We start from the raw sequence: 25320 nt of genomic DNA, 5'->3' as shown, positions 1-25320 counted from the left end.
GAAAGAAAGGAAGGAAGGAAGGAATGCAGGAAAATAACGTGTAGCAAGGGGGCAAGCTCTGAGGCACACCCCACTCTGCTGGGCCTCATCGCCACTCCTCCATGCGGTGGGCCCAGAAGACATCAGCTTTAGACCCTCTGCCTGTTGTCTCACATGAATTCTTGGGCACTAAATTTGTCCTTTAAGGGAAGGTGAATGGGCTGATTATAAAAAATACCGGTAGAATTGTCTTGCTGTCATCGTTACTATCACGCTACGAGGTGAACTCTGTGCCCGAAGCTTTGCATGGGCCAGCTCTTGCCCTTCCTGCGGCGGTCCCGGGAGGCATCTGCTGGGGCCCTGATGAGGTCGGGCAGCTTGTCCAAGGTTAGTAGCACAGCAAACGGCCTCCTGAGCCTCTCAGCCAGACCCAAACGTCCTCACAGAGGAGATGGACTTTATTAGTGAGGACTTAGCCTCCTCAGTTCCATGTCGTGCTTCCACGGGACAACGTGCTGTGCTGTGATTTTTTTTTTTTTTTTCTGTACAGGAATATTGGATATGATGTCTTATCAACTGACATCACCTGGCATGCCAGGCCAGAGGAGCCTGGGCTGTCAGCACACTCCCTAGGCTCTTCCTGTAGGAGAGGCCAGTCAAGTCTCACAGATCCTCTTGTGAGTTTATGACGGAGAAGGATGTGTAAGGGCCTAGACACAGACACAGAGTGCATAGACCTCCTTCAGAAATGGAGCCCAAGAGGGGCCTCGGTGTCCTTAAAGAGCAACAAGGGGCGGATTGGCTGCACTCAAGGAAAGTCTTCTTTTACCCGTCCCTGGGGCGCCTGGTTGTTAAGTATGTCTTTCAGCTGGCTTTCTGTCCTTTCTAGTATTTATCACAAAAAGTTAAATTACAGTAAATTGAAAAGTGACACAGATGTGTTGTAACCCATCACAGTAGATTGAGAGCTGAGACTTGATGTGAAATGTCCCCTTCTGAAGTGTGAGCTCTGGAAGTGGCGGGTGTTCTCTCCACAGCGCATGGTTACAGGATAGTCTGATGCATGGGTTTGTACCCGTTTGTATTCTTTGTTGAGTCAAGTAGTAAAATCTGTGAAATTGACTGATTACAGTCAGAATAATATCAGCGAGAACGATAAATCTAGCTTCAGCTCTCATAAAATGTGTTTCTGGGAAGGTAATGACTCATGATCAGATGCGCGCACAGACATCACGATAGCGCGAAGAAATGGAATTCGTAACCTTTGGCTTTCAAAACCACTGACTGCTCTGTGGGCCCGGGCAGCCTGCCTGGGGGGCCGGTAACGTGGAGCACAACAATTTGTGCTGTCTGTCTTTCCCTCTCTGGATTTGCTTAGAGGTCTTAAGTTCTGCTTCCTGTGACATGTCAGGGAGGAAGAAAAAATGATGAAAGGGAGAGAAAATACTTCTGCAATCAGTATAGGTTAATAAAGGGAAGACGAATGAGGTCTTTAAGCTTGAGAGAACGGGATACCCACAGCTGACCAGATAAAATGGAAGAGACATCAAATAGAGAGGTTTCTTCAGCAGTGAAAAAGCATTTCTTACTCAGGAAGTTACTAGGAGATAGAAGTGGGTCTCGGAGCAAGCCTTTGAGGCCACTTTCCTGTTTGCATATTGGCATCCTTCGCTGAAAGCAGAGCTCCTTGGAGACAGGGGTGCGCCTTCTCACCTCCTGCCCAGCACAGTGCCGGTCCCATTCATCCTGGCCTTCTTGCTCTGTGACCCCCAGCACCCCGCCTGGAGCATTCCTGGCAGCCCCACCTGCAGCAGACATCCTGGACGCAACCACTTCTGATGACCTCCCCATGGCCACTGAGGCCACAGCACCTGGACCACTGTGTGCCCCACTGGATTTGCTTTGAGGACAGTGGTGGTATTCACCGTTTCTGTTTGCCTTCCTCTGGTTATTCATCATGCTGAGTGGTTTTCAAATGCACAATATTCCATTTTAATCTTTTAATGAATTTTGTGTTTGTCTTATATATTCTTGCCATTTTGCCTTCTGATTTCTTGTTTTTTTTTAAGATAAGCTAAAATTACAAACGTTATGTAGTCAGGTTTATTATAAATCTCTGTTATGTTACACGGTTTTCACACTTTGTAAAAAGTACATTTATCTTCAGCAGTTAGACACTTACTAAATTTTATTTTTGTATTATGATATTTAATTCTTAAAATTTAATATCTTTAAACACATATGCACATCATTTTAAATGTACATAACTGTGCTCATATACATGTTCTTCCTTTCATCTTTCCCCCCGTTTTCCTTGCTGCTTCCTTCCCCGCTTCTCTTCTTTTTGTCCAACCCGTGTTGGTAGCCTATACTGTATCTTCTCTCTTTTGTTTGTTTTTGGTCTAGTCATGTAGTCCCATGTAGATATGTGCGTGCACACACACACAGCTTTCATTGCCACCGTTTGTAAAAATTGGATCGCATTTTATATGCTTTTCTATATCTTTTCACACTCAGCAATACATACAAAAAAATCACTGAACTTTCAGTCTTTTACTTATTTTTTATTTTCTCATGGAGAGAGAGAGGTGGGGAAGGGGCAGAGGGTAAGAAAGGCAGAATTTTAAGCAGACTCCTCACTAAGCCTGGAGCCCAATGCAGGGCTCGATCTCATGACCCTAAGATCAAGACCTGAGCCAAAATCAAGAGTCCACCGACTGAGCCACCCAGGAACTCCTCCAATTCAGTCTTGTAAACAGTTGTGCAAGGTCCCACGTGTGTATGTCACAATGCATGAAGTCTTCTGTAATTTCTTTTCTTGTGGGAATTTTATGTTGCTGTATGGCATGAGGGAAGGATCTAATTACTTCTCCTTGCTGAATGGCTGGCTAGTATTTCCCTGATGTTTGTTGAACCATCTCACCGTCCTGTTGACCCGCAGCTCTTCCTTCGCTGCATGGTAATCGTGCGTGTGTCGTGTCTGGAGGCTCTCTGCAGAGATGTCAGCTTTTCGTGGTTTTGTTCACTTTCATGTGAAAACACTTTTTTATTCTCGAATAATTTTAGAGTGATAGCAGAGCCATACGAGAGCTCGGTACCCCCTTCACCAGCTTACCCGGCTCCGGGGCCTTTATCAAATCTGAGAAACCCACTTGGGTACGAGGCTGCTGACCACGCAGCAGACTCCGTGCAGCTTGTCCGAACCTTTCTCCTCATGCTCTGTGCCGGGTTCGGGCTCCAGCCCCAGACCCCGCGTGCCGTTTGTCCTCGTGTCTCTTTGGTCTCCCCCAACCTGTGACACTTGTCTTTTCTTGTCTCTCCTAACCTGCACACTCTTGACGAGGAGCACTGGCCCGTTGTTTCATAAAATTTCCCCCAATTTGGGTTTAGCTGGTGTTTTCTCATGTTAATCTGTGTAGTAGAAAAGGAGGAAGGGTCCCAGAGGGTGAACTTCTCACCTCAGCGATCAGGGCCTCAGGGATTACTGCTGACGTCAGCCCTGGTCACTCGTTCCAGGTGAAGTTGGCCGACTGTGTCCCCTGTAAAACTCCTGCTTCTTCTTTCCCAAGATGTGTTCTTAGTTTGGCCACGTGCACACTCCTCACATGGAGAGAAAGTGTGGACATGATTTAAAACCACCACAAACAATAAATATTTGGGGTGGATACTTTGAGGTTATACAAATATCCTTTTTTCCCTTAAAGTTCTGCTCACTAATTTTACCATTCATCACGCGGCTCTTGTCTGCATCAACTTTCCGTGACTTTCTCATAGTCGCTTTTCTACTTTCCCCATTCCGTCCACATCTACTAATCTAAATCCTCCTGTAAGGAAAATTTATCCTTCCTACTTCGATCATCCATTATTCAATCATTACTTACAATGGTATAGGTTTAATGTCATTCTATAACTGATAGGATCTTGATTCTTCCTTTAAAAACAATTTGCAGTCTCGTAATACTTTCTCATTCTTCTTATAAACTTAAAAAATATTTATTTCCCATTTCCAGAAAGTTCAACTGGGGTGTTCCTTAGAACTTTGGTAAACTTTTCAACGAAATCTAGAAAGAAATTTTATCATTACGGTCCAGAATTTATCTTACCTGGAAGAGTGACACACCTTTCTGTGTCCCCACTCGTTCCCTGAGACCTCTTCTGGCTTCTCCATGCTGAAGGCACGTGACTGTGTTAACGATCCTTCATTCTAGACTGACAGATGAGCCTCTGTAACTCTCTAGGTTTACTTGTTCTGCTGGATGGCAGATTTGGAGCTCTCTGCTTTTGTATCTCTTTAGACATTTGTCTTACTGACTACATTGCTCTATCATAGGTGCTCAATTCATGTTTTTTTTCTAACTTTATTCTACACTTTTCTTTTTTCCTTTTCTGGGTTAAGCTTTGGTTTCATGTCTTTGTGAGATGGAACAGTATACTTTTCCCAGAGTGATGTAGCTAGTTAGGTTTTCACACGGGCTTCATTAGAACCTTCAAGTACGTACAATAAGAACCAGACTTTTTTTTGGTTAGATTACAGTAGGGGTGTGGATTTCTTACTTGATCTTCAGACTCTTATGAGCAGGCTTCAGTATGGTAGGTTTCCTGCTTTATAGTCTGGTGAACTGAAGGAAAGGGAGCAATTCTGTTTTCTTATTTCTAAAAAAATATAAAATTAAATTAAATTTAAAAATCTGGCCCTATCACTTCTTAGCCAATTTGGTTTTTGAGTAATGATGTATACATATCTTTATTCCTGCTTTCATTGGTGAAAATGTCTAGCCAAATCGATGGGCTCTTGACTACTAATTATCTTTTGTTTTTGTAAAGCAAAGTGCTGTTTCCTCCACATAGCAGATGGTTCGTAAAGTACCACAGTGTTCAGAGTTATCAATATCCCTCCTACACAGCTTATTCCTGCATCAAAAGAGCAAAGTCCTTTGTGCCCTTTGAGATATCTTACCCACCTGCAGAGGCATGCTGGAAGCCCGGGTATACCAGCAGGCTGGCCTCACCTTTCCTTGACTCTGTGGACTTGTTCCTGTCCTAAGACTGGGTTCTGGTTAAGCTAACTCACTTTAACTTCTCTTCTTGTCAACCCCTTTGTTCCTTGTGCCCTAACTGAAATGTCCCAAACTCAAATAGTTGTATAGTGAAATGCAGTTTTTAGCAAATTCCTTTATTTTACTAATACATCCCAAAGCACAGTTGAGCTAGCTGTACTAAGCTGAGAATTTGGGAGCAAAGGAAGACATGAATGCAGACAATAACATAAGACACATCCCTTTTTCATTTAGGAGGCATTCTTGTATAATTAGCTATTTCATATAATGGGATTTTTTTTAATGGCCAAAAGTAATATTTCACCATAACTTTTTTTTTTATTGTGGTAGCTTTAATGAAAACTTTTCTAATATGTCTCTACCTTTTGGAGCATAGTGCATATAATTTATTCTCTTTTCAATATCACTGGAAGGTTATAATTAAAAACATAAATTCCTGTTTCATGACCCTGAGAGTCTACTGAATTGTTCAATTTTTTTTTTTTCTTAAATTCACCGACTGGCCTCAGCTGTGTATTTTTGCATTCTTATAGCTACATTCATGTACTTTATTTGTGTCCATTGTTGGTTGTCACTGTGCTGACAGTACCCTTGTCCATTTCATCCTCCCTCCTTGGCCCTGAGGGTCTCTCTTCAAGCTTGACCAAAGCAGGAAGTGGGCTTCACATTGATAAGGTCTGGAAGGTTCCGCTTGACATGGTCCTCTTACCTCCTTGGCTTCTTGGACATCCTGGACCCCACCAAGCCTATTCCATCTTGGGGCCTTGCACTTGGTGCTCTCTGTCTGGATCGTATAACCTTGGCTTCACATGGAACATCCTGTTTTATTCTGTTATCACTCTCCAACATTTGCCTCTCCTTGCTCTGGGAGGACAAAACGGCTTGCTTTTCATTTCTGAACCATTCTATCTCATAGAATGAGTTAGGAGTGTTCCTTCTTTTGCTTTTCTCTGGCATGGTTTTTTGGTTTTGTTTTTCTTTTGTTCTTATTCTAAAATAATCCTACATTACACATTCACAGAAAGTTGCAAAAATCCTCTTTTCTTCAGAGAGGCTCGTGTATCTTTCATCCAGTGGTTATATTTACATAACCACAGTGCAGTTTCAGAACTGGGGGATTAATGTTGGTCCCACGTGTGTGTCTAGTTCTGTGTCCTGTTATCACATGTGCAGGTCTGTGTACCCACCACTGCAGTCCGGACACCGAGCTGCCCCACGACCTTCCAGGTCCCCCAGATGCCGCTCCCTCCCCTACAGCACCCCTGCCAGCAACCGCTAACCTGTTTTCCATCTCTGCAAGTTTGTCATTCAAGAACAGTAATGTAAGTGGAGTCCTACAGCATGTGGCCTTCTGAGACTGGCTTTCTTCGCTCGGTATAGTGCCCTTGAGAGCCATCCAAGCTGCGCGTATCTGCAGATAGCCCACTGTCATCGCTTCAGTAGTGTTCTCCAGTGTGGCAGTGGCAAAGTTAGCCTAACTCTTCACCTGTGGACGGATGCTTGAGTTGTTCCGAGGTTTGGGCTATTCCAAATAAAGCTGCCATGAGCATTTGCCTATAGGCTCCTGTATGAATGTGAATTTTCCTTTTATATGGGATAAATGTCCAGGAGTACAACTGCTGGGTCAAAGGGTAAGTATATGTTTAACTTTTTCAAGAAACAGCCAATTTTCTGGCGTGACTGTACCATCTTATGTTCTCACCAGCAGTGAAGGAAGGATGTAGTTTCTTCACATCACTCTTTTTAATTTTAGCAATCATGTAGTGATAGCTCATCATGGTCTCGATTTGCATTTCCTTAATGGCTAGTGATGTTGAGCAGCTTTTCTTGGGCTCGTTCACCATCCGTATATCCTCTTCAGTGAAACGTCTATTCATGTCCTTTGCCTGATTTCTAATTGGATTTTTTTTTTTTTTTTTGCCACTGTTGACTTTGGAGAGTCTTTATATCTTCTAGATGTATGTTCTTAGATTTGTGGTTTGCAAATATTTTCTCCCAATCTGTAATATGTCTGTTCCTTCACAGGGTTTTTCACAGAAGTTTTTATTTTTTTCAAGTCTAGTTTATTATATTTTTTTTCACTTACGGATTGTGCTTTTGAAGTACACCAACCTGTAGGTCACAAAGAATATCCCTTGAATTTCTTCTAGAAACTTTATAGTTTTACATTTTACATAGACATCTTGGATCTGTCATGAGTCCATTTTTGGATGAGGTGTATGAGGGTGAGGTCCAGGTTAACCTTTTTTTCCCCTCATGAATGTCCAGTAGCTACAACACCATTTGCTGCAAAGATGCTTGTTGTTCCATTGAACTGCATCTTCATCCTGGTCAAAAACCAAGTGGACAGACTTCTATGGGTGTGTTTCTAGATTCTGTATTCTATTCTTTTGATCTCTATGTCTGTTTATCTGCCGATACCATACTGTTTCATGCATTTTAGAAAAATCTTCCCTATAACTCCAAGAAAAAAAAATAGTTCTGGGAGTTTGATAGGAATCACATTATCTGTTTGGAAAAAACTGGTATCTTTGTTGTTTTTCAGTTTATGAAATCAATGTCTTTCCATATATTTAGAGTTTTTTTTTTCTTCCTCCAATGTTTTTGTAGTTTTTCACATGTAAGTCCTAGTCATGCTTGTCAGATCTTCACATAAATATAATTTTCACTTCTGTTGAATGATCACAAATGATATTATATCTTTAATTTTTGTTTTCACATGTTTGTTGCCATTACACGGAAACACAGTTGGTTTTTGTGTGCTTATAATCTTGTATCTTGAAACCTTCCTTCCTGATTTATGATGCTGAAATCATGCCCTTTTAGGATCCCGGGAAATCCCTTAGTTGAATCCTGAGTCCTTGTGATGTGACCTAGCCTCTGACCATTTCCTGCCTGTGTGATAATAGCATGTTCAAGGCTTATCTTGTACATTTCCTGGCAAAGGCCCATCATCAACCATTTCTTCACAAGGAACTGGTTTCTTCATGTGGAAATGGCATTGAGAGACCACATCTGGCCTCAGGAATTGGAACCATCAGTTTTAACCACTGCGAGAGACTGTCTGACTCCACAATTCTCTGTTGGACTGTGTTGACTAATTAAACCCCTTGATATTCTCTTATCTAACAGGAAATGCCCTAGTAAGGGTTTAATAATCACTTGTAAGATGAGTGAGATGAGTGAATGAATGAAAGAATGAGTGAAACACATTTTGTGCTAGTCTCTGATCGTTGCCAAACAAAAAAATATATATAATATGACCTACCTAAGAGGGAAATTGTCAGAGCAGTTCAAATCACTACCAGTCTTTCAAAGAATTCCGAAACTCCTGTGAACCACACAACTTCTCCTTCCACCCTCTCTCCTTCCTCCCAGTGACCTCCCCACCAGCCTGGCCTCTTTGCTCTCCCTCTCCCTTTCTAGATCCACTCCAGACTTTCTCTCCTTGGGGTGAATTTCCAAGACTCTCCCTTCTCTAGACTCTGCTGCCACCCCAGATTGCTTGGTAAGACCCCGCAGGGAAGGAAGAGAGAGATTGCAAATGCCCTTGATTGAAAGTCTCGCCACAAATAAGCACACGGATGACAACACCCAGTCAGAGAAAGCTCTGTGTCCGTCCTGCAGTGTGATGTGGGACATGCATTGTTGAGTATTGGTAGTGCCTGGCCCCATGCTTAGCGCATGTACACACTTCCAACTGATTTTTTAATACACAGGATGGCCCTGGGACCTAGTCAGAGATCTCTCGTTTCAGAGTTGAAGAAACGGAGCCCAGAGAACTAACGTTTTTAAGGCTCTTCTGTGGCTGCTGTAACAAATTTCCACAAACTCAGTGACTATTTTCTTGCCAGGGTCTATTTTCAGGGTCTATTTTCTTGCCATGCTAGAGGTCAGAAGTCTGACATGAGTCTGATGGTGTGTAGAGGGCTGCGTTCCCCTGGAGGGTCTGGGGGAGAACCCGCTTCTTGCCTTTCCAGCTCTAAGTGTTCTTAGACCTGTAGCCCCTCGTCCACCCTCAAGTCCACAAAGTTGCACCCTCAGATCTCTTTCTGGCTCTGGCTGTCCTGACTGCTTTCCCTTTTAGGGACCCCTGTGATAACTTGGACCCACCCAGATCACCCAGTAGCATCTTCCCATTTCAGAATCCTTAATCACATCTGCAGAGTGCCTCTGCCACATGAGGTCATATGTTTACTAGCTTTGGGGGTTAGCACGTGGCCAGCCTTGGAGCCACTATTCTGTAGACTCAAAGGGAGCGCCTACGCTACACATGGGATCTGGGAGTAGACCACACCTTTTCCTGCCTGTCCACCCTGCAAGGCTGGCCTCTCCTTCAGGGACTCCCAGAGGGCTTTACCTTTGGATAACTCTGGCAAAGAGTGGGCTGTGGTCTTTCACTCTGTTCAGTCCTGGCGCCTGGTTCATTGTAATCATTTGGGGCCAGGATGCGGGTTTGCTTGGGGGCAAACCTAAAATGCCTGTTGAGAAATGTGGCCAAGGACCAAGAACAAATCCATCAGCACCTAACGAACAACAGCACGGTTCTCCATGAAGACAAACGGAGGCAATTACATTTTATGTTACTGTGTTATGTTTGTCATGGAAATGAACTACATGATCGTTAACAATGGCAGGAAGTGGAGACAGTTGGGAAAAGCGGCTGTTACCCTTTTTTTTCTATTTTTAACCATTTTCCTCATTTTGTTTTCATGTGGGGTGTCTAGGCACTATGAGTGATGTTACCTAAATACTCACACTGCCTGTACCTCACAGGTGTATTGTCATGGTTAATAATGTTTTCAATATATTTAGACTTTCCCAATGATCCTCTTTAAATTATTTATGGCTATATTTTGGGCATATCACCATTTTACCCTGGCAAATCTGAATTTGCCAGCCTATTTTCTCAGTTTAGACACATCCTAATGTCCAAATCAGATGGTTTTATAAAGCTTTTCCTGGAAAAGTCGGAAGTGGGTAGTTCTTGAGAAAAAAGGATTGTCCGTCTCCAAAGGAAATGATCACTAATCTTCATAGCTGACCCCAAGCCTCTAATCTCTGCCTCTTGTTAACAGGAGCAATGGCTGGACCTCGTGGGGAAGTTAATTCCTACCAGAGTGACCAAGGAGGCCTGGCTTGCGGGTTCTGGCAGGATAGGAGGGGGAACCCCTCACCTCCTGCTTATTCACCTCGGAGGCATGGGGCTCCCCTGCCAAGCTCTGGCCTATTGTGGAGCAGTGGTCCTCCTGGTAGACGTCAACACTTGGGACTTTGACAAAGCCGAGTGCATCACCAGCTCCATGATCACTGCCTCATGCTGGACACTGTCTTAGTTACTGGGCAGCCTGACCTGAGTCCTAGAGAAGTGGGTGAGAGAGACAGAAAGGGACAGATGGAAACAGGGAGAGATGGAGACAGAGGAGGGAGGAAGAGAGGATGAGAGGGAGGGAGAGGCATGCACCCAGGCCGAAACACTCTTGAATGCCAGGACAAAGGTTTGTGTCAAATACAATTCCTGGCCTTGTGCCCCACCAGGTATTGGGAGAGGGAAGGTGGCTAAACTCAGGTGAGGGAACTTGGGAGAATTTAGGGTAGGTGGGGTGGAGGTGGGTGCAGTGGAGGGGACTGGGTTAAAGTCTTGATTCCTCTGCTTTCTTTGGGAAAATTCCTTCTCCTCTAATAGTATCTGTTTCCTATCTGTAAAGTAGGGGTGACAACAGTAACTCAACATTTTGGAGTTGGGGGCATATGCCAGGCATGTCGCTAATCAGTCTTTATGTTATCTCGTTTGTTTCTCATGCCAATGCTAAGCAATGGATGCCTTTGTTATCCCCACTGACAGACAAGCAGCCTGCTCAGTGCCCACAGCCGGTGGGGGGTGGGTAGGGTTTGGTAGAGGAGGGTCCCCTGCAGTGATCTCTCCATCCACTTCTTGGTCGCAACCACTGGGTACTGGGAGAACCAGCTGTGGCGATGTGCTCAGAGCGCTGAGCACATGCCATGCCCCTGGAATGTGCTCAGAAAAGTCTGCCCCTTACTACTCTGTGGGGCAGGCAGAGCAGCTTGGCAGAGGAGGATGGCTGAAAGGGGCTTCTTGCTCCTTCTGTGGAACTGCACAAAGCCCCAGGTAGTGGGATGAACGGGGGGAACCAGGGGGCCCGTTCTCAGGGAGATACATCGAAGACAGACAGGCTCACCCCTGCTGAAATGGAACGCGGAGGGACCTGTCAGAACTCAGGGAAAAAAACACGACTGTCCATCTCCCAGCTGTGGCTAACGGTTCTGTTGGATCCACTGATCTGCACCTTTGGAGTAACTCCCAGTGCGAGGTAAATAATGCAGGTCTTCTGGGCCCTTAGCCCAGCCTGCGCTCCCAGAGGATATTTTCATTTCGCATTAACAAGGGATGTGGTAACCCTTCCTGAGGGTTTAGTTTAGGAGCCCAGTGTTGTAAATACCTCCCAGCCTTATTTATAAATTAGTTGCTCTGTTGACTGTTTTGCCATTGCCCTATGTTTGTTTGCCAGGCTGTGTGCTTGAGCCCGGAAGGCTTGTGGGCTCTATGGTGGAGCCTTCGGTTTATACACACAGGCCACGGCCCATACTGGTGGTTTCCAGAAGCAAAGAGTTACAGGAACGTCGGGGATTCTTGTAGATTTATTGTCATCTTCACGGCTGGCAGAGTTCTGTCCTGGAGCACAGGGCTCTTGCCCCACAGTCGGAGGAGCGTGCGTTTCCCTGAAGCACGTGCAGGGGTGCCGTCACAGAGCAGCAGCTGTGACTCTGCCACAGCCACATGTGCTCTGCAGGCACAGCTTTGTCCCTGAGTCATCAAAGACCGTTTAACAAAGAGCAGAAGCTCTTTGTCATAATTACCTTCCTTTAAAGAGGAACTTTTGCCATGACTGACTTGCAAGGGAGAGAACATTCCAGAAACATTCCGTCCCCCAGAGATCTGCCAGCATTCTTCACTATTGTTTGCTCTTCAAGAAGCACTCTCTTTCATGGCCGTACTCATTGTGCTTGATCCTGTCCCAACGACATGACCCCACACGGGTGCTACCATGCAGAGCCAGGGTCAAGTGGTCTGCCCACTGCCCCTACTTCTGCAGGAGGCAGAAAGCCTCCATATGCCATGTGCGGAAGGAAGGGAGATTCGGAGAGAAACTGTCTGACTTGTCTGGATGTTTGAATTGCCAGGCTCAGCCTTCCCGACATAGCCCACTAGGCGGGGATGGCTGCCTCGGGAATGACTGGTGGTCACACGGGCTTGCACACGCCGGCCGGGGGCCTTCGCTGGGGGTTCTCATGTCCACAGGCTTGGCGGCATCTCGCTCCACAGGCTGTCAGTTCAGGGAAGAGTGTCTCAGTTGGCCATGGCAATACACATTTAATTCTGGGCTGACATACATATTGCTTTTATGATGCCATTTATAAAGTGAATTTTTTCAGATCTGTCCACTCTTTGGAGTGGCTCTCAGGAGAGCCCCCTCTGGGGAGGATTTGGTTGGGGCCTATCTAGGTTCTAGACGTCTTTCTGTCATCCTTTTTAACGGTTTCTAGTTTGAGTAGATTTTACGGTCTGGGTCAGAGCCAATGTTTAAGGACCTCACTACGACTACACATTCTACACATTGTGCTGAGCCTTTTTTCTTTTTCTACTTGTTTTGTTTTGGTAGGGGAAAAAATGAATGTGGCTGGGAATTCTTATGCCTGAACTTCAGCTCTGTTTGAACCTTCCTCAGTCAACTTCATTCTTCCACATATGACCAGGCCAGAATTTGGGCGTGACCTCTTATTTGTGCCCAGAACTGGAACCATTAGCCTAAAATAACAAAAAACCCTGGGTAAAATATACATTGATTAAAATCCTTTTTAAAAGTAGCTAGAAAAACAAACTTTTTTAAAAACCAAATGAGTAAACTAGAAAAATAAATAAGTAAAAGTAGCTAGAAAACTTAAGAAGCACTGCTGTAAAGAAATACATTTCTCCTGGGTGAAAATCCCCGATGGAATAGACCCTTCAGTGGTGTATTGGGTTACCCTGAAATTTCTTTCCTTCTTTCCTGTCTCTTCTGTTGTGCAGTATCTTTCCAAGAGGAAAAGGATGGATTCTGTTACTGACATATCAACATGTGTTGAGAAGAGGCCAGGGACTTTTCCAGCATTAAAGTCTAATATCGTAGGTGTTGCTGCTGGAGTGGGAGATGGGGGGCTGGGTACCGGGGAAGGAGGCTTTTCTGGGCCTTTTTGCTGAAGCGTCCCTCTGGCCCCTGTGCACATGGCTTCAGGTCATACTAGCTTCGGATGACTTGATGATATTAAGTTGGTGACTCAGCGACTCGGCCATGTTTGTATGGCCACCTGTTCAGTAAAACTCTAAAAAGTATCTGGTATTTAGCCCTAGAAGGAGGATAGTTGACTACACTTGTTACCTGACCACCTGCCATCCAAATGCACTGCATCTGAGATCCGGCGGATACTGAGCGGGGACTTCGTGCCAGCCCCGCTCCCAGCACTGCCTCATTTGCACACGAAGGCCCTTGTGATGAGTACTGTCACCCCTATTTCATAGATGACAAAAGCAAGTAGCGAGCCTGAGGGAACAAACCAGAGCCAGACCTCATTCCAGGCCTCTTGACCCACCCAGGTCATACTTAATCCGGGCATTTCCAGGACCTCTCTATCTCAGCACAGAGTACTGTACTTCCGTCGGCCTGGGTCTACCTGTGGACTTACTACCCGTCGTCTGTAATCATCTTGTACTGGCAGAACAAGGGGGTGCTTTCTCTGTAGACCATTTGAGATTTTAATTTGAAGGCAGACCATGTTTTACTTCAACCCACCAGGAAGCAGTCTGGAGAAGATGAATGAGCTTTGAGCTCTGGTGTCCCTTCTGCTTTTACTCAGAGACAGACATCGTGCACTCTGGAGGGTGTCCCTCTTTGCTTCTCTTTATGGCACACGGAAGTTCCCTCTCTGCCGCTGCTAGGTGAGCTGACCCTGATGCCCACCCAGTGACTGTGCTCCTGGTGAGCAGTCTGGGAAGCCCCAGGCCAGGCCCACAGTTTGGGGGGCCTTGGGGGCCTTGCTTTGTCCTTGGGGGCAGGACAAGTAGGAGCCCTTGACCAGAGTTTCAGGTGGGAGGTGAGACATGCAGGTGGGAGGCTCGGCAGAGCTGAGGATGGTACTTCCTTCCGCGTCACCTCCAGAAGCGGCCCTCCTGTTCCTGAGCTGCTACATGTGTTCTTGGTTAGAGAGCCTGGCCTGTCTTTCTAATATGACATCTCATCCGCATTGTACTAAGAAGCTGTCACTGGGAAGATAGATGTGGTCAGACCTCCATATTTTCAGCTGTCTCTTTGGCTTCTCTACTCCTTTAAAATTCTGTAAAATATGTATTTGGGACTTGGCAGGCCTATCATTTTCTTTCTCTGTCTTTTGGGTGTGTTCTTCCCATTGAGCTACATCCTCGTGTTCAGGAACTGTATTTCCCTATGACTTTCCCTGGACAGTGTCGCACACACCACCGGTGTTTGGTACAGTCTCACTGAATGGTCGGGTGACCCCCCTTCTTCCTGGGTTCCTCCAAAAATGAACAATCACAGAAACTATGCCAATATGAATACGTGCATGTTTTTCACGCTCTGTGCTTAAATACTGGCAGCAACTGTGTCTAAGACAGAACATGGGTATATTGAACAGGCTTCAGATCCAAACAGTTTTAAGGGAGTTATCATTTAGAACTCCTATCCTCTAATGTACCCCCACTTGTGTCTGTGATTAATGGTTCACAGCTGATGTAGAATAGATTAAAGAATTTATATAAATTTAATTATATTTCCCCATATACTTGCCCTAATGAAATTAACCATACGTCCTATAGGAAAGAGTCCCTGCATGGATTAAATTGAAGTGTATGGCAAGGCATGGACCACACTGGCAACTAAGCTGGTGGAAAGCTTGAACGGCCCCTCCCTCTCCCTTCCCACTCTTAAGGGAAAGTCAATAGAATGTTTCCTGTTACTTCTTGTAGTTCATGAAAGCACTGAATCTAAGCTCCATGGGACCTGGGCAGTGTGTACCTTGTTCGGGTTCATATGGCCTCTGCTCTGAGGTAGGCCTGGGGACTCAGATGTGACTTCATAAGGAATATGGTTAGTAGATTGTCTTCCCACAACAATCCAGGCAAATGTCTACCCTCACTTTCCTTCCCCGTCCTGGGCAGCTCCGAGGGGAAAGGCAAGTAGGGCAGCCACCAAGCTGGTGCTGCCGTAATTAACATGTCAGGGCCGCAGGTTGGAAAGCTGGTGTTCTGTATGGCGTTAAGAAAGCGAGGACCCCCGACACTGGCAAGCGGGGCAGGAAGCTCACTTGTAGATATGCCCACTGCTTGCCACCCCCCATCCCCATGCAGCCAGTGCCTGAGCCCTTGGATCTAGGTGTTCAGGGGCATTTTCCCCTCACGGGTGACTTTGATCAGAGCTGATGGTCAAAGACCGCAGGGATCGCTTCCGAGGTTTTAACTTCCCCGAAATAGAGTATTCTCATTTTGCCAACTCCCTCAAGAAAATGTTGGGAGAATCAAGTGCAGAGCCCAAAGGCACTTGGAATGTGCCCTTCCAAATGAGTCCTCCTCTGAGCCACTGCATTACTCAGGACAGCTGATTTCTCTCTGAGAACCGTCCCTGTGCTTACGGTTGGCAGCTGGCAACCCTTCAACTTGCTCCTCATGAGTCTGGCACTCTGCTCTCCCAAGCTTTACTGAGTTGAACTTTTACATTTCTGTATTATTTTCTTTATTACTATCCAATGGAATTAGAATGTTTCATTTTGAAATGTAGAATTAAAATGGGGGAAGACTAAGGAAATAATTTCATATAAAACCATATACACATTTATTTTAATAAAGTGAAAATAAAGTAAAAATCTCCTTGACTTAATGATCTAATTTTCCTGTAAAGTCAATGTAAGTTTTAAATTAGGACTTTGGAATTATGTGATTAAAAAAGCCGAGTAGTCTGTATGACGGGCAAAGTACTAAACGCATGCCTTGCATTCATTCTGAAAGTTGTTCTCCTGGTTCAAAAGTGATTTATTGTGGAAAAATATTTTAAAATACAGAAATTGAAAGACAATTAGTTATAATCTTACCACTCAAAGTTAAGTGCTGTTAACATTTATATATACACATACAGAGAGAAACACACAGGATTATTTTGTATGCACCGAGGATACACTCTTCTTTCTTTGAACCCCAAGTGGGTGCTCCTGCCCATGCTATTTTGTATCTGTGTCAGGATTCATTTGACTTCTGGAAACAGAAACCCTAACTTCAATAAGTTTAAACGTGAATGAAGTATATCACCTTATGAAATAGGAAGCCAGAGAGGATTGGCTGCGGGCTGGTTGGGTCATTGACTGGGTCAGGTTATCAAGGCAAAGGACTTAGCTACTTTCTTTTCTCCCTGTCCTGCCACCAATGTCATCAGCTTCATGCTAAGGTTGTTCCCTTCGTGGCCATACAGTTGCCACCGTGAACATCTGGACATCACGCTTCTTCATTCACGTCTGGTGGAGGACGTGGAAATCCTGCCCTTCCGTCTGGTGAGAAGAACTTGGGCATGACTGCCTCAGAGCAAGGACAGTCACCAGATACCTGCCCCAGGCCAACCGTCTCTAGCCCGGATTCCTCTGTCAGTCCCTGGCAAGAGGGATTGGATCACCGTGACTGGTTTAGACTGGTTAGCGTCAATTCTCCAAACCAGAGGCCTACTGTAAAATGGTGAGAATATGGAATAGATGTGGGAAGTCAGCCCCCAGCTCAGTAACCTGATGTTTTCCCAGAATGTTTTATGGACACGTAGGAGATTCACAGGAAAGGATCACTTAGCTTACTTTCTCATCATCACCCTCACGCTATTGTCTAATGTGCTTTGACTTTCAAAATTCTGTCCCTCCTGCTTTTGTCTACACACGCTTTCCCCAGCATTGCGAGGGTGGCTGGCAGCCTCCAAGTGTGGGACCTCCTGCCTGGTCTCCAACAGGGGTGAGAGCTCGCCCCCAAGTGTGTGCCTCCCCTTTGTCCAGCCGGGCAGCCTGGGTCCCATGCCACTTCCTCGGGTCTTGCATGTGGTACCCGTACTTGAATTGGCCTCTGATGACCAAGAGCCAAAGCTGGTGCTAGGGAGGGCCAGCTTCATGGCATACGTGGCGGCCTGGGCCAGGCATGGGCACAGCAGAATTATCGGGGTCTGTTAGGGAGGAAGACTCAGAATGAATGCGTGGTAAATGACCTGCTTCAGTGTCTTTAAAAACTGCTCTGTTCTTAAGCATTATAACAATGATCTGAATTATCTGAAATTAAGAAGAATGTCTTCAGATGGTTCAATTTTCATTTTAAAAACTCAGTTTCTTTTGTAGAAATGCTCTGCTCAAAAAGAGTTGGATGAGAAGAAAGAATAAAGTCTTCTGGGGAACTGATCCTCATTAATCTAGTGTTCTCTAAAGTTTTGGCATTTTTGTGCTGTCTTTTTTGGCTTAGACAAGTTTTTTTTCTTAAGTTTTGACTTAAAATCGTTCAGAAATTAAAACCTAGAAGGGCAAAAAATGAACTTAAAGATACAAATTATAATAGATGTAAGCTTTAATATTTTTATTCTTTATGTACTTTTTATTTTCAATACCCTTGAGACAATGTCATAAATAATATAGAGAATTAATAGGCATTTTTGAAGAATAATTCTGAGAGATACTAGGCATATTTGAAATTACTACAGCAAAAATTAGATGTTAGGGAAAAAAGTTATGACATATTCAGTTTTTTAAATTGTACTATTAAATGTGTAACTTAGGTGTAATAAATATTCATATTTAATTTTAGGTGCCAGGGTAACATATACTAAAATAAAATGGAACAATTTCTATGGCTCTATAAAGGAATCTATAAAGGAGTCATAAATAATTATAGTAAAACTTCTTTGAGGTATTTTTATGGGACTAAAAATTGAAAACTTGTTAATAGGGAAATTTTCGTAAGTGAGAAAGGAGGTAGGTTAGTCACAGAGACCTCAAACTGCAATATATCCTGTGGAACCCTGAATAAGCAGTAACTTTGTAAGATAATCTTGTATAATGTGCAAAAGTGGAGAGTGTCTAAAGGGGCTTTCCAGAAAGTAACAGGAAGAAAAAGATTATTATTATAGTAAAATTCATGATTGGTCATGCAGTTTGCATTTTTTTTTTAATGTTACAGAACAGAGATCTTACCTGAATTTGGAAGGGCTGCAACTGTCTAAGATTTAAAATGAACAAATAAACATATTCCCTGTAGAGTAACAACCTGTGGGCAGCAACACAGCTCACTCCAGATCCTGGGTGCTTCCGGCATTTGAATAAGAGCAGGGACAAAAGGGCGCTTGGGTGCTCAGAATGTGTGTCTTTCTTGCAACGCCCAGTCTACCCTTTGTATTTTTTTGCTTTGTTATCAAATTCTGCAAATTATAGCAAGAGCAAAGGACTACTAGGACACTTATTTTCATTGAAAGCTGCTTGGATTTATGGAAGTTATATCTTTGTTACTTTTCTTCCTCTTCTTTTAAATAAGTACTCTGGTGAGTCTGTGTGTGATCTGCCCAGCAGAGCACTAGTCCACATGTGGGAAGACAGGTCCTCTCCCTCTGGTATTGTCATGTTGCTCTGTTACCTTGAACAAATAACTTAACCTCTATGATCTTCCTTTTCTCATTTCTAAAGAGAAGGTGGTGGGTCAAATGTGTCTCTGAGGTTCCTTTTTGCAGCAGAACTGGGGTATACGAGAGGGTCTCAATGATGATGGGCTAGACCGTGCTCTGGAACGTGGGGAGGTGGCCCGGGTGAAGAATGTGCAGTCTTAGCTTTTGTGGTTATGGGAAAATCAAGTGGAAGGGGTCAGCACTGCCCATTGGCAACTTTTCTTCAACCCACTAGTTGAGAAATAGAGGTACAGAAGCTCTAATGAGGCTCCTTGGGAGGTGAAGGAAATTGCAGTGAATTCTTTTGCCCCCAGTCCAGGTTTGGGGAGATTCAGCCCTGCATTTGCTAGGTTTGTGACCATTATGTGATCAAACAGCCCTACTTGAAGGGAAAAGACCAACTCTTCTGGAATTTCTTCTAACTTGTTACACATTCCCAGAGGAAACTTTGAGTTTCAACATACCTTAGATATATCTGTTCCAAAATGTTGTCTTCCTCACAGCCAAGGGTCAGAGGGTTCAGACCCTCCCCGCAGGAGTGTAAACTGGGCCAGAGAAGACTTAGCCAACACCATATTCCTGAGGTCTGCCTGTACGTTTGTTTTTTTATCCTTCTAGCTTTTCTGCATCTTGGACATTCCTTTCTAGTTGGCCTAATAAATTAATTTGCCTTACGAACAAGAAGTCCCATGGAGTGGTTTTGACACTGTCTCTTGTCTGACACAGAGCCATCACTCTGGAGAACCAACTGGTGATCCTCGCCGCGACCGCGAGTGACGCCGGGGCTTACTACGCGCAGGCCGTCAACGAGCGGAACGGGGAGAACAAGACCAGCCCGCTCATTCACTTGAGTGTCGCAAGTGAGTTTTGAAATTTCGAATAGTAATTCTGAAAGCAAAAAAAATCTTGATTTAATTAATATATGTCTCATGGGACATTTCGCAGTAAATCCCTCTCTGAGATAGTGGTGATGGTTTAAGATTGATCCAGTGCCAATAGCTGCTTTCTTTGAAGTGGTATGCAGAAAATGGAGCACAGCAGATAATTCTGACTGTGAGCTCTTATCTGATTGGGGATTTAAAATATTTTTGCTTTTGCGGACTGTTACTGCATACTGTTTTGAACAACAACAAAAAATCCTGATTTATAAGGAATTGTATCTATGAACCTTCTTTGGGACTAGATTAAGCACAGGTTATATAAGTTTAATTTAAAAATAAGATCTTTGAGAAAATACATATATGCTAAGTTGTTTTAAAATTAGCAGTATTTCTTTTTTCGAATTTTTATGCATTTATTTTTTTAGAGATAGAGAGCAGGGGGCAGAGGGAGAGGGAGAGAGAGACTCTTAAGCAGGCGCCACACCCAGTGCAGAGCCTCACACAGGCTTTGATCTCATGACCCTGAGATCATGACCTGAGCCGAGCAAAAGTCAGATGCTTAACTGACTGCTCCACTCAGGTGCCCCAAATTAGCAATATTTCTTAATTTTAATCAGCTGACCATTTTTTTTTCCCTACCTGATTTAACTGAATAATGAAGAGAACACAAATCATAGTTACACCTTTAGTTTATTTAAGGAAATTTTAGTTTGTGAAAACTAAGTTTGAGGAAACTTAAACATTTGGCCTTTAAAAGAAGGCTCTAAAAAGTCGACTAGCTAGAGCTGATTACTGCAGCGGGGGAAATGGCCAGAGGCAAAAGCTCTGAGCTACAGGAGATTAAAATGTGCATCTCTCAGGGCAGGTCACCAGATGTTGGCAGCGTGAAGTTTCTTGGGATGAAATGCAATGACACTGTTCCTAAGAGCATACAGTTGGGAAATGGTTGTAAATTTCAAAACTTGATGATCACATCAAACAAAAACGAATTAAACGGGTTTGTCTGTATAGTAGTAGATGTTGTCTCTTTAGGAAACACCTTGAAGGGACAGCTTTTCCCTGCAGATAGTTTAGGAAGTCTCATGTCATACATAGGATTGGATCACAGTGTTTGCTCCTCGTGCTCCCCGAGGGTTATGATTACGTGAAGTTGAGTAGGACTGACTGGGTGAATGTCTGTAGCAAACATGGGGCAGGAGACCACAGGGTTAATTGAGTGTGCTGCCACGGGCCTGTCACCTTCCTGGTAGGTGCTCCTCAATGGCCATCATCCTGCCGTCAGCACCTCATTCCTCGGAGCTGAATCCAGGTCTCCAGACCACAGACTAGGTGCAGACTGGGCTATCACTGTGGCCTTTTTAATGCCTTGGAGAGTTATGTGCATTGACTGGATGTGGGCTTCACAAAACACAGGCCATGATGTGCTATTTAAAGGACCCTTTGAATCATAATAGAAACAAATGTGACTTATCAAGATTTTTTTCAATATTGATAATAAAGGATGGAAATTATATTATCAAATAGATTGATTACTTTAGTGATTTCTGAGTTTTACAGTTAGAGCCATTTATTCTGGTTAGAAAATTGATTTAGCACTCAATTGTAATATACATACCAGCATAATAATTGGTCAGATTGGGAGAATTCTGGGTCAGAAACAAGGAAATTGACCTTAGCCAGTTGGAAGAGGGGGAAAAAATTCCACAAATCATCTGGTTACCATGATGCTACCATCACAGAGCTGTGGAATAGTCTGTACCTGTAGTTTCCCCCATGCCCATTCTAGAAGGGCCAGTAGGAAATAAAACTAATACAATGAATTTGCAAGTCGCCATCCTAATGTAATACCATGGTGTTAGGTAATTGGAATATGTAAATTCTTTTTCAATAATTTCCGTTTCTACTCCAACCAAGAAGTATATTGGAAACAGCTCATGAATATTATAATTAACTGCCTTGCATTTTGCTCCCTTGTATATTTTTATCTTTTCATTGGCACCAGGTAAAATGTGTGGACGGTGAGATAGAAAGAGGTTGATGATGTGGATGGACTTATTGTAAATCTTGGGAGAAAACCTGCATATTGTTTCCTTATATATTCTTTGCTTTTTATTTGGGACCAAGTAACATGTGAGAAATCAGAGGCTTGAGGAAACAGCCTTATTTTGAATCTAAGGATAACATTCTGTTGACATATTGGATTTAGCTAAAAGTTAAATGGCACTCTATTATGCATTTTCTCACTGAAAATTCTACTTTGAAACCTTTAAAGACGAGAAATATTGATAAATCTGTAGACACCCCCAGAACTGTATGTGTAAGGGCTGCTCCTTTCTGAATCGGAGCAAATGCTTTCAGCAGCAGAACCTGCTCTCAGGTCCACGGCCAGCACCAGGTGAGGCCAGGGAATGGGGACGTGCAACACCTCTGGGCTTATCAAGGGGTTAAGACCCGTCCATGCTCGTGGTGGGACACGCTGTGTGCTGCAGACTTAGATATCTTGTTTTTTTTTGTTTTTTCTGATGGAGGCTTTGTAAAAACACCAACCAAGACTGATGACATTTCTTAAAAACTTGCCAGCCAGCATTTTTGAAGAATCAAAAGGTATTATCGCCAATTATCATTTAATGAAGATAAATTTTTCTTCGGCAGCAGGAGACTAAAATAAGGAAGGTTTATGTAGGGAATACGATTGAGGTGGTCAGGTACTGGAAATTAAATTCCTGGTGGATCATACTGTAATTAATTTAAAATTGTAGAGCACCAGGCGGACCCACCTCTTGTTTCCTATCATAATAATAAGACATTCCTCCTGCAGGACAGCCTAGTGTCGAAGTGGAAGAGCACCCAGGGGCCAGCCTTGTCTCAAAATGTCTAAATGAGTGATGCCCTAACACCCAGCTAAGAGGAGGAAATAATGTATCTTCCCAAACAGTGGTGTACTATAGAGTTCAAAACCTCACCCCCTTTTCAGTCTCCAAATGTCTTGGCTACATTTGAAGCTTATGGGAAGAAAAAATAGGGAGAGGATTGAGATAAAAATAAATAAATCTTTTAAAAAGCATGGCAATTAGAAGAGAAACACAGCCCCTCCCCACGCTGCCTGCTGTTCCATGCATGTTTAGGAGGTGGTGTTACTGTCTCTTCCCATTTCTCCCCGTTTTGTGGGGCTAAGAAGACAAATTGCAGTGTGTTCTGCACAGACACTTCCTGTCCAGAAGGAGAGGCCATCTCCGAGCTATCCATTCTCCTGCTCCCCAGCGAAAGCCGCTGCCATCTCAGGGCTGGATTCACTTTGAAGTTTTAATGTGACGTGCAGCCAGCAGATGTTAAGGACGTAGGTGGGACTGTGGAAGCGTCCTGCATGAATTTTTCATAGCCGGCTCCCGCAGCTCAGGTGCACGCCAGAAAAAGAATGGGCTGAGCTCACCCGAGAGTAGACGTTTCTATTCTGAGGTCGGACCCAGGCAGGCTTTATAAACCTGTCAACCCACTTTCGGTTTTCACTTTGAAGATTTTACATTGAGTGAACTTTGGTGGATCAGATCTTCTGAACTGCATTAATACGTGAATAAGAGTTTCTTCTTAAAATCAGAAAAAAAAGGGTAGAGTCGGGAGATGAGAGGAATTCTGCACGATGATCATTGTGCAGATGCCACTCTGCACGCCTTGACACGTCCTCGGTCTGACCCAACGTGTGAGATGGCCAGGGTAATGAGAGCCTCTGGAGGGGAGGAGGGTTGAAAAGGAAGCGGTGCCCATCTCCTTCCCGTGTTTCCACCTCTTTCGTTTTAATGCCTCCTCTTCAAACCACATCCACAGATAGGATATCATTTCAGCCGATCCTCCTTCAGGCTGACAAACCCTTGCTTTTCATTCTGAAGACCACTTAACATTCTTTTGTCCTCTATAATGCTAATTTAACTGCAGACCTCATATAAGTGTAGGAGTTGAAAGTGGATTCCTGAGAATAATGTCTAGGAACAGTCGTCTGAGAGAATCACCCAGTAAAACATGGCTTTTGTGTGCTCAGATAAAATTCTCTCGCATTTTCTTTCTGCCTTAAATATTTCTGGGAGAGGGCGAGGCGGAAGACTTTCAAGTGTACCCTGACATGGGTTGGATTCCCAAAGCAATAGGAACGGTTGGCAATATTACTGGAAGCCTGTCCAGAGACAGGGTCCACACCACAAATGATGAATTTAGAATACAGCTATAGCTTCATACACTGGACTGAACTTCACGGCCAGAATTTTCAGAAACATAAATAGAAAGTGTACTTTATGGTAGAGTAATGAGTTAATTAATCATTTAGGATGTATCAAACCTTCTAAGGGGGCTGTGTAATGAAGCATAAGACATTCTCTGGTCCCGGCATCCTGGAGCTGGTCATGAGCAGAACGGAGTGTACCCTGGGGTCCCTAGAGCAATTCTGTAGGCACTCCATCGGTAAATAAGCCTTGTGCGTTCACCCCTCATACGTGTATACTCAGTTATTTATGAATTTGTAACTATCATACAAAAGCGACGACGGTGAAATAAATGCTATCTTAAGTAACTTTCTCATCAGCAACACCTCACTAATCTCAAAAATAAAACAAGTTATTCTACCAGCAGAAGTGGGTTTATTCAGGAATAACAGAGAATCTAATTCAGGACAAGCAAACTATGGCAAAACCATAGCCAAGTTCAAGAAACAAAACAGGAGTGTTATTTTTGGAGAGCAAGGAAGAAGTTGCAGGGGAATTTGAACAAAAGTATGTTGGAGAAAAGCAAGAGTTCGTGGTGAAGATGTTCCTGACTGGCTGAGTTGGCAGGAATGGTTCATTTATTTTTGTTTTGTTCTGTTATTTAAAGACTATTTGTTTGTTTGAGAAGACAGAGAGTGAGCAGCAGAGGGGCGGGGGGCGGGGCGGGGAGACAGAATTCCAACCAGACTCCCTCTGAGTGCAGAGCCCCATGCAAGGCTCAGTCTCACTACCCTGAGATCATGACCTGAGCTGAAACCAGGAGTTGGACGCTCAACTGACCAAGGCTCCCAGGCACAGGCATGGTTGACTTCTTGGAGGAGATGCATTACATGTCTTTCCCTGTTGGGGCCTGGAGTTGAGGACTTTTTCCTGGTGAGCATTCTGCTTGGGTCTGTAATTGACAGTTCCTCTTGTAATCGAGGGCAAGCATGGGCTCTCCACTTCCAGCCTTCCCTTCCCACTCCCTGAGCCCACTTTAGTGGGGTTCCCCTTTATTAACTTTCAGATTCATTTGGTCTTTAGTTCCTAGTGTCTCATGACACAATAAACACTTTGTGAGTGGTCTTCCTGATGATGGTTTAGTTTTTTGGCCAAATTCTTGTGACATATGTTTCAGGAGAACTATTTATCCGGTCCCGTTGCCTCCGAAGAGCCCGCGCAGACAGCACAGACCTGCGTGCTGCTGTCTGTCGTCCTCATTCGTGCTCCCCTCAGAGCACCCTGACTCTGAACTTCTTCCCACGGTCACTTTCATCCGCGTATCTGTTCTGTGAGAGTTAGTTTAGTTAAAACCAAATACAGTTGACCCCTGAAGAGCACAGGTTTGAACTGCATGGGTCCTCTTCTACGCACAATTTTTCCAATATACAGTACAGTTCTGTAAATGTGTTTTCTCTTCCTTATGATTTTCATAATA

At 44.0% G+C, this 25320-nt stretch overlaps 1 protein-coding gene across 1 annotated transcript in view; it reads left to right on the top strand.

The window, feature by feature from the left end:
• Window positions 1-25320, top strand: part of LOC111145539 (sidekick cell adhesion molecule 1) — a 509203-nt gene that overhangs the window by 132068 nt on the left and 351815 nt on the right. The window contains 1 exon segment of the mRNA XM_022500452.1: window positions 19499-19632. Coding sequence (XP_022356160.1) covers window positions 19499-19632 — 134 coding nt within the window.

The sequence above is a fragment of the Enhydra lutris genome, unplaced genomic scaffold, assembly GCF_002288905.1.
Source record: "Enhydra lutris kenyoni isolate GAN:26980312 unplaced genomic scaffold, ASM228890v2 scaffoldscaffold13, whole genome shotgun sequence".
NCBI lineage: Eukaryota > Metazoa > Chordata > Mammalia > Carnivora > Mustelidae > Enhydra > Enhydra lutris.
This window is presented reverse-complemented; position numbering and strand designations above follow the sequence as displayed.